General features: G+C 28.2%; 1 protein-coding gene across 1 annotated transcript in view; it reads right to left on the reverse strand.

Moving 5' to 3' along the window:
- LOC136974089 (probable phospholipid-transporting ATPase IA) overlaps positions 1-5,957 on the reverse strand; it is a 166,618-nt gene extending 160,661 nt beyond the window's left edge. Inside the window, 1 exon segment of the mRNA XM_067268884.1 lies at positions 5,691-5,957. Within this exon segment, the coding sequence (XP_067124985.1) occupies positions 5,691-5,742 (52 nt within the window). The 5' untranslated portion in view covers positions 5,743-5,957.
- Positions 5,958-14,338: the final 8,381 nt, after the last annotated feature.

Raw genomic sequence — 14,338 nt, forward strand, 5'->3', positions numbered from 1 at the left:
TTTCTGTATTTTACTTTGTCTTACTGTTAAAATGTTATTTAAAGTTGTCGTGTTTTAATTTACTCTTTATATTAGAACAAATTGTAAAAATTATTAATGCAAATCAATTTTATAATAATAAATTTAATAATTAGAAAGAATATATTAATTAAACTTTTGCTTTACTGTTACAAGATGTTTTATAAAAACTAAAGAAATGAACTGAAAAGTTTTCTAAATATGAAAACTGAAGCAATGAATTGAATTGATCTATTCGACAAATTTTTATTTGTAACCTTAATTTAATATACTCAATAAATATTTATAATAAATATCAATTGAGAAAATAATTAATTTAAAAACGTAATTTCAAAAAATTAATTCCGGTATTGATAATAAAACTATTACTCGAGAAATTTTTATTTGTAATCTTAATTTAATTTACTCGACAAATTTTAAATTATCACTGCAACTTAATTTTATAATAATATTAAAATAAATCTTAAAAATTAATTTTGTGCTCGAATCTTCTTAATGTTGTTAAAATAAAATTAATTTAATTCAAATTTGTAATTAGAAAATTAATTTTGTGATCAAAGCTTCCCAAACCACTACTACTGATATGTCTCAAATTTAAATTTCGATATTCATACTACAGCAACGAGTTTATAAAAGATTGGTGTTCGTAGGAGCTGCAGGCAATTGCCCTTTTTGCCCATAGGATATGCACTGAAGGCACCCACTTGGCAGATTGCTTATCTGTTGCGTTGTTTTATCCCATCAATCCAAATTTAATTCAAAAATTACTGTAGGATAATGTAAGAGAGAAATTAATAAATATAAAGTATAATTATATAAATGCGCTGTAATATGCGTATAGCCTACATAAAATTATTATCTTACCCCATTGCCTAGATAATAAGACAGTTTTACACAATAGAATGGTAAATTTTAATAAATTAACTTCTAGTAAATTTCATGTTAAATTCATATATGTTAGTATAAGCATAACGTGAATAAAATTCCATTGGTAATTTTTGAAATAAATTTATTTATATATACATATAGCAGGCTTTCGAGATCTATAAGTTATATACAGTGTATATATAATATATATATATATATATATATATATATATACCAACAGGATAATATGATTAACTAGAAAAAAATTGCCGACTATTTCTTTTAATTTAATAATATAAGAATGATATTTATTAATTTCAAAGTGAACAAATCAAATAAATTTACTTTAAAAATGGAATGTAATTTACTTAATTTGAATGTGTTTTCATTTTTATTAATTTAACTAGGCCAGATCGTAAGTTACATACAATATATAGGACTAAGAAGCTTCACTCTCCGCAAATAATAACGGCAATACGAAATGGTAGATAGAGCAAGATCCTCGAAGCGTGAGATCTTAGCTATAACTTGCTTATTTGTAATTCTAACCTTTCATACGGCTCATGTCTAAATTTAAATAATAATAATAATAATAATAATTAATAAATACAAGAATAACAAACATATTTGTTATTCTTGTATTTACTTATGTTGAATTTTAAGTAAGAATTATAATCCAGTGAAAAATAATTTGTCAAAAAACAGTTTTAGAATATTAACTTTGAATTTACAATGTTAAAATATTATATAAATGATCGAATGGTGATCAAACAAAACGATCGAATAGTTCTTTAGATTTATCCTATTTTTTAAGTTTTCAAGTGTTACATAAGTTCTAATTCAAATATGTATAAAGCTATTGTGCTATATAGACTACATATGTGCTATTAATGAAAATTCTGTATAAACGATATGATCATCCTAAGTATGATAGTCTATATCTAAAGTAATATTTCATTAGCTTATTTTTATTTTTTAATTAACTATAAACAGGTTTGCTGCATAGTTTTTGGCTTAAAAATATGCTTTACCGTATACTGTAGTTATAAAACCTTATATTTAAAATATAATAACAAAAGTATATTAAACGTAACGGTTTACGAAGCTACGATTTCTAACTAGGCCTATTAAATTTACCTAATTAAACTACAAGAAAGTTACTCCCCATTATCTATTTTCTATAATAAACAGAGAGAATTTTGTTAAAAAATGCACCATATGCCTGTTTTTTGTATGTTACATACTAAAAGCAATCTGTAACTCGCAAACGTAGTGCAATGTTCTATGCCAGGGATGGCGAACCTTTTTGAGTCCGCGTGCCATGTTGTAAGCATACTTAGCTTTAAAGATGTTAATGCGTGCCAATGTCTTAGACTTCGATTAATGATATTTAAAGAAATTAAACGAATACGCTTTAGTTCGAATAAATATAAAAAAATCTGATTGAAAAAAAGATGATCAGGTGATAAACAGAAAGGATGACTGAAAAAGACAGAAATTATATGATACATTACGTGCCAGATGATTTCTCTTACGTGCCACTTTGGGCACGCATGCCATAGGTTCGCCATCCCTGTTCTATGCTATGCTATACGCTTCTCCTGAGATGTTGGATCACAATCTTCTAAACATTTTCATTTTACTGTTAGTTACTGGTCGTTTATATTAATAATTTTAGTATGCTACAGTATATTAATATTAACACGCTAGTTTAATTTGGCAATAACTGCGTTATTACGTTATCGAGAGTTCAACAGCGACGAACAAAATAAAATTTGCAAGTGTCAAGCAAGGTTAGTACTGCAACTCTAGTTACAGACACAAAAGTATAACGCGTTATTACTGTGTCTTAATACTTGCGATTTTATTACAGACAGACACGGATGTAAAAACTAACGCAATAAAATGATTTCGTTAAGAATTACGCACGAATCACACTCTGTTCTTAATGATACTTAACCGAACTTTTAACTTAATGAAGTTTCTTATTTTTGCACCAAATAAATAATAGGGAAGAACCTTTCTTATCGGAAAACTGCTTTGGAGGAACCGCGATCGAATCTAGGCGAGCAACTCCCCAAGAATTTTTCATGGGTAGAACCCACCATCCATGAAAAATTCTCCGGGGGTTCCGTGTGGGTTCCTCCGGGTGAGGTCCCTGGGTGCCCCATTTGAGCATGGCCTAATCCACGATGGATATGGAATAAAAGGTCTTCTTAGTATCTACAGAGTGGAAAGAGCCAAGATAACTACAATTTTTGAATGATAAGACATTTCTTAAATTAATTATCATTTAATACTTCACATAATTACAATAATATATTTTTAATTAAAATGATTCATCATCTTTTTTTTTCAATTGCATACTTCACATCTCTTGGAAATGTGTCATGTAGTTATTCACATATTAAATTGCTTTAAATGTCATTAAAAACCTCATTATTTTTTAAATATATTAATTATTTAATTTATTAATTTATTTTAAGGCTTATGTTAATTAAATTTACATATAAAAATAGATATAAAAATGAAAATAAACCTGACTCATTTTTAAATCGAAATTCTAATTAATTAATTACAGATTAAAATTGTTATTATACTTTATAAATTTAACATTTTCAAATACAGTCAGTAGAGATAACGAAACAAAAATAAATATATCAGAGAAATAAATAGGATTAATAACATATTTTAATTCGTTTTATCTTTAATTACCTTTTTAATAACGAAATATAACTCTTACGTACATAGGAGTTATGTTTTTATACTAAAAAGTCGATTACTTATTTAAATCTCCATAAAGAAAATCATTACATATTAAGGCATAAAAGCAGAAATAGACCTGTATACGGTTTATGCCATGTGATTTAATAGAGAGTTGAAGTTATACTGTGTGTATAGATATTTGTACATGTAAACAAGAACGTGGAGTGCAATCATTTCTGACGTAATGTTCTCAGTTGAGAGATGACGACAGAGATGCGAATTCGGGACTGTAGCCTTTGAACATGAGGATTTATGTAATAAAATTTTAATTACAAAATCTAAAAAATCAGTTTATGTAATGCATGATGGAGGATTTTTGTTTTTCTTCTAACTTCCCATCTTTTTATAGTTGCATGGTGTCCCGAAAAAATTAAGTTGCTTGGGCCCCCTTCGAAGGTAAATCCGGTACTGATTGACCCAAAATAAAATTTGAGTTAAGGAAGTTGTGATAAACTGAATGGGTCACGTTAGTAGAAGGTATAGAACAATCACGGGCCCTGTGGCTAGGGCCCGTGATATTTCTATACGGCCAGTCTCGGTTTTATATACTTTTTTTTCTTTTTCTTCTTATGTACTGTACTTACTTTCCTAGACTTAACTAAACTTTTATTTCATAGATTCTGATTTGTGCCTCTCCACAGGCCCTGGCTGTGGGCTTGCAGCTTCAGCTTTCTATCTCTCTCTTTAGCGTATACTATCTTACATAGATACATTGTTATAGAAACTCAGGACATAAGGGATCCACATTACAGTTACATTGCAGAGACCTAATATTTTGTATTTTTATACATTAATATCGAACGACCAATTGTAAAAAATTGATATCTTATATATAGACAAAATAATAATAAACTTGCGCGTTAATCAGGGCAAGATTTACAGCTCCAAGTTGTAATATATAAAAGGTCCTTCCTCTTCACTAAATAATAGTAAATTTAAGAGTGGGGCCCTAGGCTTTATTTTGGCATTAATAGCATTAAAATATGTAAATGTATTAGTATACAATATAGTATTATATTAAAATTATAAATTCTATAATTATAAATTTAAATCATACGAAGATCAACAATTTTAAAAAATATTCTCTCGAAAAATTTATTTCGTCAAATTTCTTATAATTAAGTTCTTTTTTAAAATTCTTATTACAGTTACGAATTATAGTTTATAGCATTAATGCATAAATAAAAATTAGATAAAATTATGATAAGGATGTGAAATCATAAACGAAAAACGAATTGAAAGCCATCTGCGGTTTCATTTCTGTTTATAAATATTGTCATTCTCGGTAGAAATGAATGATATTTTAGGCCTTCAGGCAATTTCCTGAACAAAGATTTCAGGGTACTGAACAGGATTTTAGACATTAAAGCAGAAACAAGATTTAAGGCCTTGTATCAGTTGCATGAATAGGAATTTTAGGGCCTTCAACAACATTTTAAGATCAGGAACAGGAAGAAGAGTTAAATCCTTGAGGCATTTATCCGAACAGGCAATTGCCTCAAGTCCTAAATCCTAATTTTTTTTTTAACTAATTTTTACATAAATTTAATTATATAAAAACACGTTTTTTATATTTTTTTAATTACAAGTTGTTCTATTTTACAAATCATAAATTTAATAAACAGAGAAACTTAAATAAGATAACTTCAATAAGAAAATTTTTATAGATTAGTATGTCTGAATCACATCTTAATTTAAGTATTTCATTAAAACACAATTAAATAAAATCGATTTATTTAATTTATTTCATTCAAAATTGTGGAGATCATTTCAATTAAAATCAATTCGAAAAATAGTTTAATTTGCTCAAGAGCATGAGATGTTAAATGAGTAATCGATATTTCACAATTAAGTTTTACAGTTTCGTTACATAATAAATCGTTATTAATTTATCAGAAAAATATTTTTAAGTTTAATTTTAAGCTCGACTTAAAATAAATATATTTAATATCACAGACAAGTGGGCGAAAAACAAGTTTTTAATAGAGAAGGTGACTAGTCAGGCTCCTTATTTAGAATGGAGAAAAGTTTATCCTTACCTTTACGAAAAAGTTTTGCTGCTCTAGCTAAATATGCGTTCATTTTCGCCATTATTAAAATAATTAAAAATTAGTTTTAAGCAGTCGAAAATTGAATTTTGGAAGAATTTTTCGGCTTAAAAGTATCGGCTTTTGGAAGAAAATAGCAATATGATCAGCACGGGTGACAAACCTTACATAACTTTATGGTGTGATGCAAGTTCTAAACTGACGTTTAGCAAATAAGTTTACTTTGTCAAACGTTCCCTTATTGGCTGATATTTTCCTAAACTACTACTATATTCAAAAATGTTCTTTGCGTATTGAACGAAAGTGTGTTACGGTTTCGATAATACTATCTTCTGTAAACACGATAGATTATCGATAAGTTACGCTCTACTTTAGCAAGCAGATATATGGTGCGCTGACGTCACTCTCTAAATAAAATCAAATTATTCTCATCATTCCATAAAATAGTCCAAGAAAAATATTATTTAACTCTTAATTTTATTTATTTAAATTCTAAATTTTTAAAATTTTTTTACGTTAAACTGTGCGTTTTTAACTGTTAAAGATACGAAAACTAGACGTAGAAGATATGAGTAATTGCTTTAGTTTTAATTATGTTAGTTAATTATATTTAAGTTTTGATGCTGTTTTCAATTTAAAAAGTGATTATTTTGAAATTATTAAGAATTATATAACACACTCGAAAAGTTTCTACATCGATTATAATCATCATAATCAGCATTTAATCGATATTACTTATAGTTTTTTCACTAATTACATTATATAATGAAAAATTTTAATTTAAAGTATGTGCAATGAATTATTCATAATGTAAATTGTATGCTTCATAGACAAAACCAGATTTAGACGTCGAGGCCCTAAAGTAGAGGCCTCCCCATAAAATAAAAATAGTTTTAAATGCGTAAGTTATCATAGAAGGCCCTTGTCTTCCACATAGCTTACGGCTATAAAATAGCCGTAAGCTATAAAATATCAGAAGCTATTCCTTCCACCAAATAATAACAGATTTAAATGCGTGAGGCCTTAAGTTGTACCATATTACAGGCACTTCCTTTTCACAAAATAGTAATACGCATAACCGCAAGCAATAAAATGTAAGAGGCTCTTCGCCACAAATTAATGGTAAGTCGAAATGCGTGAGGTCCTTGCTATGGTTTATTTAACTTTTATGCATATCCGGTCATATTCATGTAATAATTCAAGTTACGTATAATTTATTATCTTCTGTAAATTATCAACAGACACAACGCCAGATTTAAATTTAGAAAACTGAAATATTATTCACTCCAAGTCCACGTGTCAACCAGATTTGTGTAAGTTAAAATTATTGTTCTTCTAAATTTCTAAAAATATAATTCCTAAAAAATACAAGAGTTCTTTATTTAGATATTACTCAAATCTAGTTTTTATATAACTAATGAAATTTTTATTGATTTTATTTATTGTATTGATTTTCATTATATAAAAAATCGATTTTATTTTTAACTTTTAATTTTCTCTTATTAATTAATTTTACTTCACCTCTAAAGACTAACAGTCACCTCTAGAAGACGGTCTTTTGAACAAAAATGAGTACAAATAACCTCTAAACGATCATTTTTATGTTCCATTAGTGATTATTGTTCAGACCGAATTTTTTATATATATGTATAATTATCCTCTAAACAACGGTCATATAGATACATATATATATGACAGTTGTTTAGAGGTTATACATACAGTAGAGCGTCGATAAGTGGAACGTCGGTAAGTGGAATGGTCGGAAAGTGGAACGATTTTCAGTCGGACTGTGTCGTGCTGTATCGAATGTTTTTGATACTAAATTTACTTCTAAAGTATAATTTTCATGTTTTTTTATATTCTTTAATATATTTATTTTGTTTGTACAAAATGCAGAAATAATTTTTAACGATACGATAGCCTCAATGATTATTATAAAAATTTTCGTTAGGTTTAAAATCGACGAAAATTCAACACGAAGCGACACGCAACGGAGAAAAATTTGAACATCGGACAGGTTAATGTATTTTTTCGTACAAAGTCGGAAACTGGAACAAATCATTAACTGGAAGGACCCCAGTCCCCAATTGGTTCCACTTATCGACTTACCACTTGAAATTTTGACACAACGTTGCATTCGAATACGCACGTGTTTTTATATAATATACATGTCGAAATTCCCCCAGTGGGGGGAGATGGACGGGATTAAGGCTTACTGTGAAGAACTCGGCTTTTATTATACTATTTTAGATGCGTGTTTGATTGCGTTTTAATAGGGAACGTCAACAGAATATACACTAAAAAGGAATTTTTCGATATTCCCCAGCGGGAAAAGTGACGGGATTAAGGCTTACTGTGAAGAACTCGGCTTTTATTATACTATTTTACGTGCGGTTTTTTGCGTTTTTAATTGCTTTTTAATAGGTTACGTCAACAGAATATACACTAAAAAGGAATTTTTCGATATTCCCCAGCGGGAAAAGTGACGGGATTAAGGCTTACCGTGAAGAACTCGGCTTCTATTATACTACTTTTACGTGCGGTTTTTTGCGTTTTTAATTGCTTTTTAATAGGTTACGTCAACAGAATATACACTAAAAAGGAATTTTTCGATATTCCCCAGCGGGAAAAGTGACGGGATTAAGGCTTACTGTGAAGAACTCGGCTTTTATTATACTATTTTAGATGCGTTTTAATAGGGTACGTCAAGAGAATGTACACTAAGAAGGGATTTTTTTGAAATTCCCCCCACGGGGGAAGTGTTATACATTTATAATAGATACATTTTGAGCCACAACAACGCGTGGCCGACCGGGTCAGCTAGTATATATATATATAATACAGTGAATATATATAATAAAATTGTACACTGAAACCTCTTTAAACCGGACACGAACGGGTACCGAATTTTTTTTTCTGGTTTGGCATGTTTCCGTTTTGAACAGGTTTTTTTTTTTAACGCAGAAAATCACTGTGTTCCTAAGAATTTTTCCTGTTTAGACAGGTTTCCATTTTATTAAGATTCCACTTTGAACAGGTTTTACTGTTTACTGTACACCTGATGGTCTAATAGTCAGTTAATCATTGTAAAGGCTAAATTGTAATTAATTAACTAAATTCAATTATATTGCTTTAAATGATAAGAAAAATATAATTGAATTAATCCTATTTTTAGTTAACATAGTTAATTAATCGCAATTTAGTCTTTACAATGATTAACCGACTTTTAGGCCACACTGTAACTTTTAAATATTATTACTTAAATATTAATTTTAAAATTATAAAAATATATATAGTATAATATTGATTATTTTAATAAAATTATTATAAAATATTTTTAAAGTATTTTTTTTCTCCGCATCATTAATCAACGAGTTGTGTAAAATTGAACGAACTTAGGCTATACAGTGAAATCTGTGTAAACCGGACTTGCACTGAATATTTTTCCAATTTGGCAGGTTTCTGTTTTGAACAGGTTTTTTTAACACAGAAAATCGATGCGTTCGGAAGAATTTTTTCCGTTTACGCAAATTTCTATTTTATTAAAGCTCCGTTTTAAACAGGTTTTACTGTACTGTCATTGTATTTAGTTTTATCATTGGATCAATTACGGCTTTAGTGCTTGCTAGGCACGGGAGTCTAAAGAGAATTTTCCGGGGAAGAGCAAAGCTTGGAGACAAATAATTACATTAATAAATTTTTATTTAATATTTTGGGGAATTTTAAGACAGATAAAATGACCCATGACCGACAGTATAAGGTTACATATCTCAATCACTTTTACGATTATAAATTTGTGGAATTTTTTACTAGATTCCAGGGAGGGGCCTCTCCGCGTTTGCCCCTTCCTGCGGACACCCATGCTCCAGGCCTTTACTTTTTGGGTACCAAATAGTAATAAGTTGAAAAGTATGAGTTTTAAGCTGCCTACTCGAAGAGCGAGGCCCTAATCTGAAGCTTACTTAGCTTCAGATTAGGGCCTCGCTCTTCCAGTATTCGATCTAAATTCTCTAAATACAGTAGAAGAGATTTAGGCAACAGCCTATATTACGATTTATTTAGAGAATCTACGGGGCTTTTAGGAGCCACCGCTTAGGCTTTTCCATAAGGTTCTACACGGCCACTGGAATAAAGAAATTTTATACAATGAACGTATAATAAATTAATAAATTTTGATACATTAACAAAGTGCTAATAGAAGTATATTTTGGCTTATTATTAATATATTTAATACTTTTTAATGGTAAATTGTAAACATTAAATCTGTTTATAATAAATTTTTAAAAAATTCTTTAAACACAGCTGTGTTAAGTTTACTTAAAAAAAACTAATAACAATTTTCTGTTTTAAATTCTAAAAACTAAATTTATATTATTCAGTTTTCTTTAAAACAAATTTTCTTAATGTTGATATAATGGACATACTAAACTTTCTATTTTCAGTTTATAAAAAAAAAATTGAATTTCATAAAAAAATGTTTTTAAAACATACTTTCCTATGTTAACTTATTAAAAAAGTATATTATTTTTGTAATGTTGAGGCTTTGTCTTGCTTGTCTTAGAAAATAAAATTAACTTTTTTTTTTTAACTTGAGTAGAGAGTTTTTTATTTATTTTAAAAACATTAATCCTTCTTGTTCAGTATCTTAAAACCCTGATTTATTGAAGCTTTATTCACTCAGAATATTTTTAAAATTTATAAATTACTCTTATTTTTTTTTATTGACTTTATAAAGGAAAGGTTAAAAGATTTAAGTACTAATGTCTTATTTTAACTGCTACTGATGATAAATTTAGAAAAATGGCAACAGTTTTAACATGAAAACAGAAACATTAAAAGGAAAAACAGATTAAAAGTGAAATGTTATCGCACTTATGTTACCGCATTTCTTAACATTTAATTTATTTTAATTACTTGAAAATTAATCTCTTAACAAAGATTGTATTCTGCTGAATCCCACGCTTAACCTTGCTGAAGGTGAAATCTTGTTGTAGGTTCTACTCTAACTTTTCTTTTTTTTAAAATCTTCTCTTAAGCATATGTAAAGTCCATTTAAGATGATAAAAATAAACAAATTGGAGTATTCATATTGGAATTAGCCATTTACATCGATCTACGTTGCTACTGGATTAAGATTTAGATTTTCCGATCAGTGTTTAAATATGATTCACTCTTAATATATTTAACTTAAGTAAATCGCAATTTTTAGCCATCTTAAGCTTACAATAATTATAATTATTTTAATTTACATATAAGATATTAAAATTAACAGGTATGACATTTTGTTGTGTTTTTTTCTATGTTAAAATAATTGTATGAAAAAGCCAAGATTAATATATTTAAAAATATCTCTATACTTTTATAATTGAGCAAGATATTAATTTAAATAATTATAAAATATTTAGAATTCTTTAAGTAAATTGAGTTTTCAATTGAAATTAATTATAATTATTTAGAAAATTCTTAAAATAAAAATCAATTTCTTATCAATAAATCGATTAGTATCTGATTGTATGTTTTATTTACAGATGATGTGCATAGATATAAGCTAATGAAGAATTGTTCATTTATGGAAATATAAAACTAAATTTGACGAAATTTTTGTATGAAATTTCATCGAGTTTTAAATAATTTAATAAAAAAACTTTTGTTATTGAAAGTGCAATTGATCCTGTGATTGAACGAAAATCGATAAAATCGTTAATAAGCCGATCGGCTTTAAAAATATCCGAATCGTTTTAGTTTTTAGTTTAGTTTTAATTTTAAAATTAATAAGATTTAGTTGCCTTTTATAATTTAATCCATTGACGAATAATTATTTGTATATAAAAACCAAGACACTCATCATGTAATCTTTGTATAATTATCTTCAAATTTTAAACTTGGATGGGTGTTCCATAAGTCTGAAACAATAAGAGATATTAATCTATGTTTATACTTTTACATAGCGCTGAGTAAGGAGGAACGAATTCAAGTTATTTTAATGGTAAGGATCCGCAATCACCGAAGAGTTTAAGAGGCTGCATCCAGATTGAAATATAAGTGTGGAAAGTATGGATGCAGCCTGTGCTATTCGATAACTTCAGTCTGACTGCGAGTCCCCACCATCAAAATAACTTGAATTTGTCCTCTTTACTCAGCGCCACGCTTTACCTGTAAAGGAATAAATAAAGATCAACATAACTGCCGTGGTTCAAAGTTTTATGGGACATCCTGTATATAAATGAAAAAATAATTTAAAATTTCCATTAAGTTAAATTAGCAAATATTAATTAATTTAGTTTAATACTAATAAATGCTATTTTTCTATAAGTATGTAGCAATTGTCTAACATATTTGAAAGTTGCATTAAATATCAACAAATAATTATATTTAGATTTTTAGTACAACTTTTAGTTTAAAAACAATGCAATTTCAAAAGCAATTTTACTTCTAAACTGATTTTAGAACTGGACTTCATAACTTTTAACGATGATTCAAAGGTGTTTTTAAGTTTAATTAAAATTTATTCAAAACAAAGCAAATCGATAATGACTAAAATGACATTAATCTAGACAATAAACACGTAAAACTAAGAAATTAAATTTTCCATCAATTAGTACAGTATAGTGGTCTGATACATATTGTATATTTTACGATGTTTCTTGATTAAAATTATATAAATATACACATAGCTAAAATTAGCTTAATAAACTTGAAACAGCGCCTGTAAACAAGGCCTTTCAGATTATTAGACCCAACCACGTATCTTTTTAAAGCCCTCAGTATATTAAAAAAAAAAACAAGCAGTATTTTAAAAATGTGTATTATGCTTATTAATAAAATTTATTCTTCATACACAAGAAATTTGATAGAACGAAAATATTTATGATTAAAGTTTTTGAAGCCTCTTGAATGTGAGTCCATGGCAAAATAATTCTGCTAACCTTCTTGTAAGAAGACTAGGATTGCCATACGTCCCAATTGAAAAATTTTTCCAGAAATATCCCAATTAGCACTCTTCTGCTGAAAAAATCTTCCTATTTATATTTTAAATAGAAATAATAATTCAAATAAGATTTGTAAGCGATAGGTGTCTTGTATACATGCACTAGCTGTCCTCATAATCTCAAATGCACATATTTTTGCGTATGCATTTGAGTAATCTTTAGCGCACATGCTGTGTTCTGTGGCCCTGGGTAGGCTTGGTAATGTTTTCAAAATCATCAATGGTTTCGTTTAATCGTTGACGATGGATCAATCAATGGTTACATCTAGCATAGTCTAGCTTTTGCTTTGGTTTTTGATTTCTTCGTCCTATGGGCACTAAGATGACCTTTACATTTAATCATTTATATCATGGATTCGGCTAGATCAGTGATTCCCAAACTTTTTCGAGTCACTTCCCCTTGGTTCTCTAAACGCCTCTAACCCATTTTCTCTTGTGTGAAAAAGGCTTGAAAATATTCTTTAAAAATTCTTTTCTATGAACCTCACACTTTGTGTCCTTATCGTACATTATTCTCTACATCTGGAATCATTAAACGTAATATTTCTTCTTACTTGTTTTAAAAGAGGAACGGAAAAGGTTGTCAGTGAACCAACCCTCAGCTATGGTCACTGTTCAATACCCTGCTTCCAGCGCCCCTTGCTGCCCACTTGTTTCTTGTCGCTTCACTAGATTTACTCACTGCCTACATGGGGCGGCAGGGCCCACCTTGAAAACCACTGGGCTAATTCCACCATGGGGTTTCCTAAAGATACTTATTTGAAATATGTAACAGTAACAAATAAAAATGTTTCAATAATTGATAATTCATTAAAATTAATTTAATTAGAATTATTCACTTATTTTCCTAAGTGGTTAATATCTACCTAATGCTGGGTATCCATCAATTTTTATCACAATGCTACCTCACAATGTCCCAGTTTCTGGTTTTAAACTTATGACGACCCTAAATATGGCCTGCTTATAATTAAACAACAATTTGAATAATTTTAAGTCTTAGAAATTATTATGAATTTCTAAAAATTTATAATTTGATCTCATGATCCTACTTTAGTAAATAATAATTAAGTGTGATTATTTATTAAGATTATTCATTGTATGTAATATTATGGATTTAATATTACTAACGTTTAAATATGTATAATTTATTTTATCAAGTTTTAAAATATTTCTAGATAAAATAATGTAAAATTAAATATTTTATTCAAATAAGTAAACTGATTTCTAATAATTGTATCTCATTATTATCTTTATTACTATATTTAGGATATAATTCTTTAATCGATAAACGTATCTTAAATGTCGTAAAAATTGCCAGATTTTTAAAATAAGGTAGACTTGTTTGTTATCCAATTATTAGATAAATATCAATAAAACAGCTACTTATTAGATTACTTGCTTTATTTTAAAAATAAAATAAAATAAATTGTTCGTTATTAGTGTAGAAAATAAACAATGTCAATATTATTTGCTTCTTGTGTATGAAGTTTCACGGTCTGAGACGTAGTGATAAAGAGGTAAAAAGGAAAATTTTTCTATAAAGTCTCATAGAGACACAAGCCCTAGAATGCTAAATGAGAAAGGAATTTTGTGAATTCTTCTAATACAGGCCCGGCCAACCCAAATTGTTTCGCCTGCCACTTTGATCAGG

Source organism: Centruroides vittatus, unplaced genomic scaffold (assembly GCF_030686945.1).
Source record: "Centruroides vittatus isolate TY-2023 unplaced genomic scaffold, ASM3068694v2 contig_341, whole genome shotgun sequence".
In the NCBI taxonomy this organism is placed as follows: Eukaryota; Metazoa; Arthropoda; class Arachnida; order Scorpiones; family Buthidae; genus Centruroides; species Centruroides vittatus.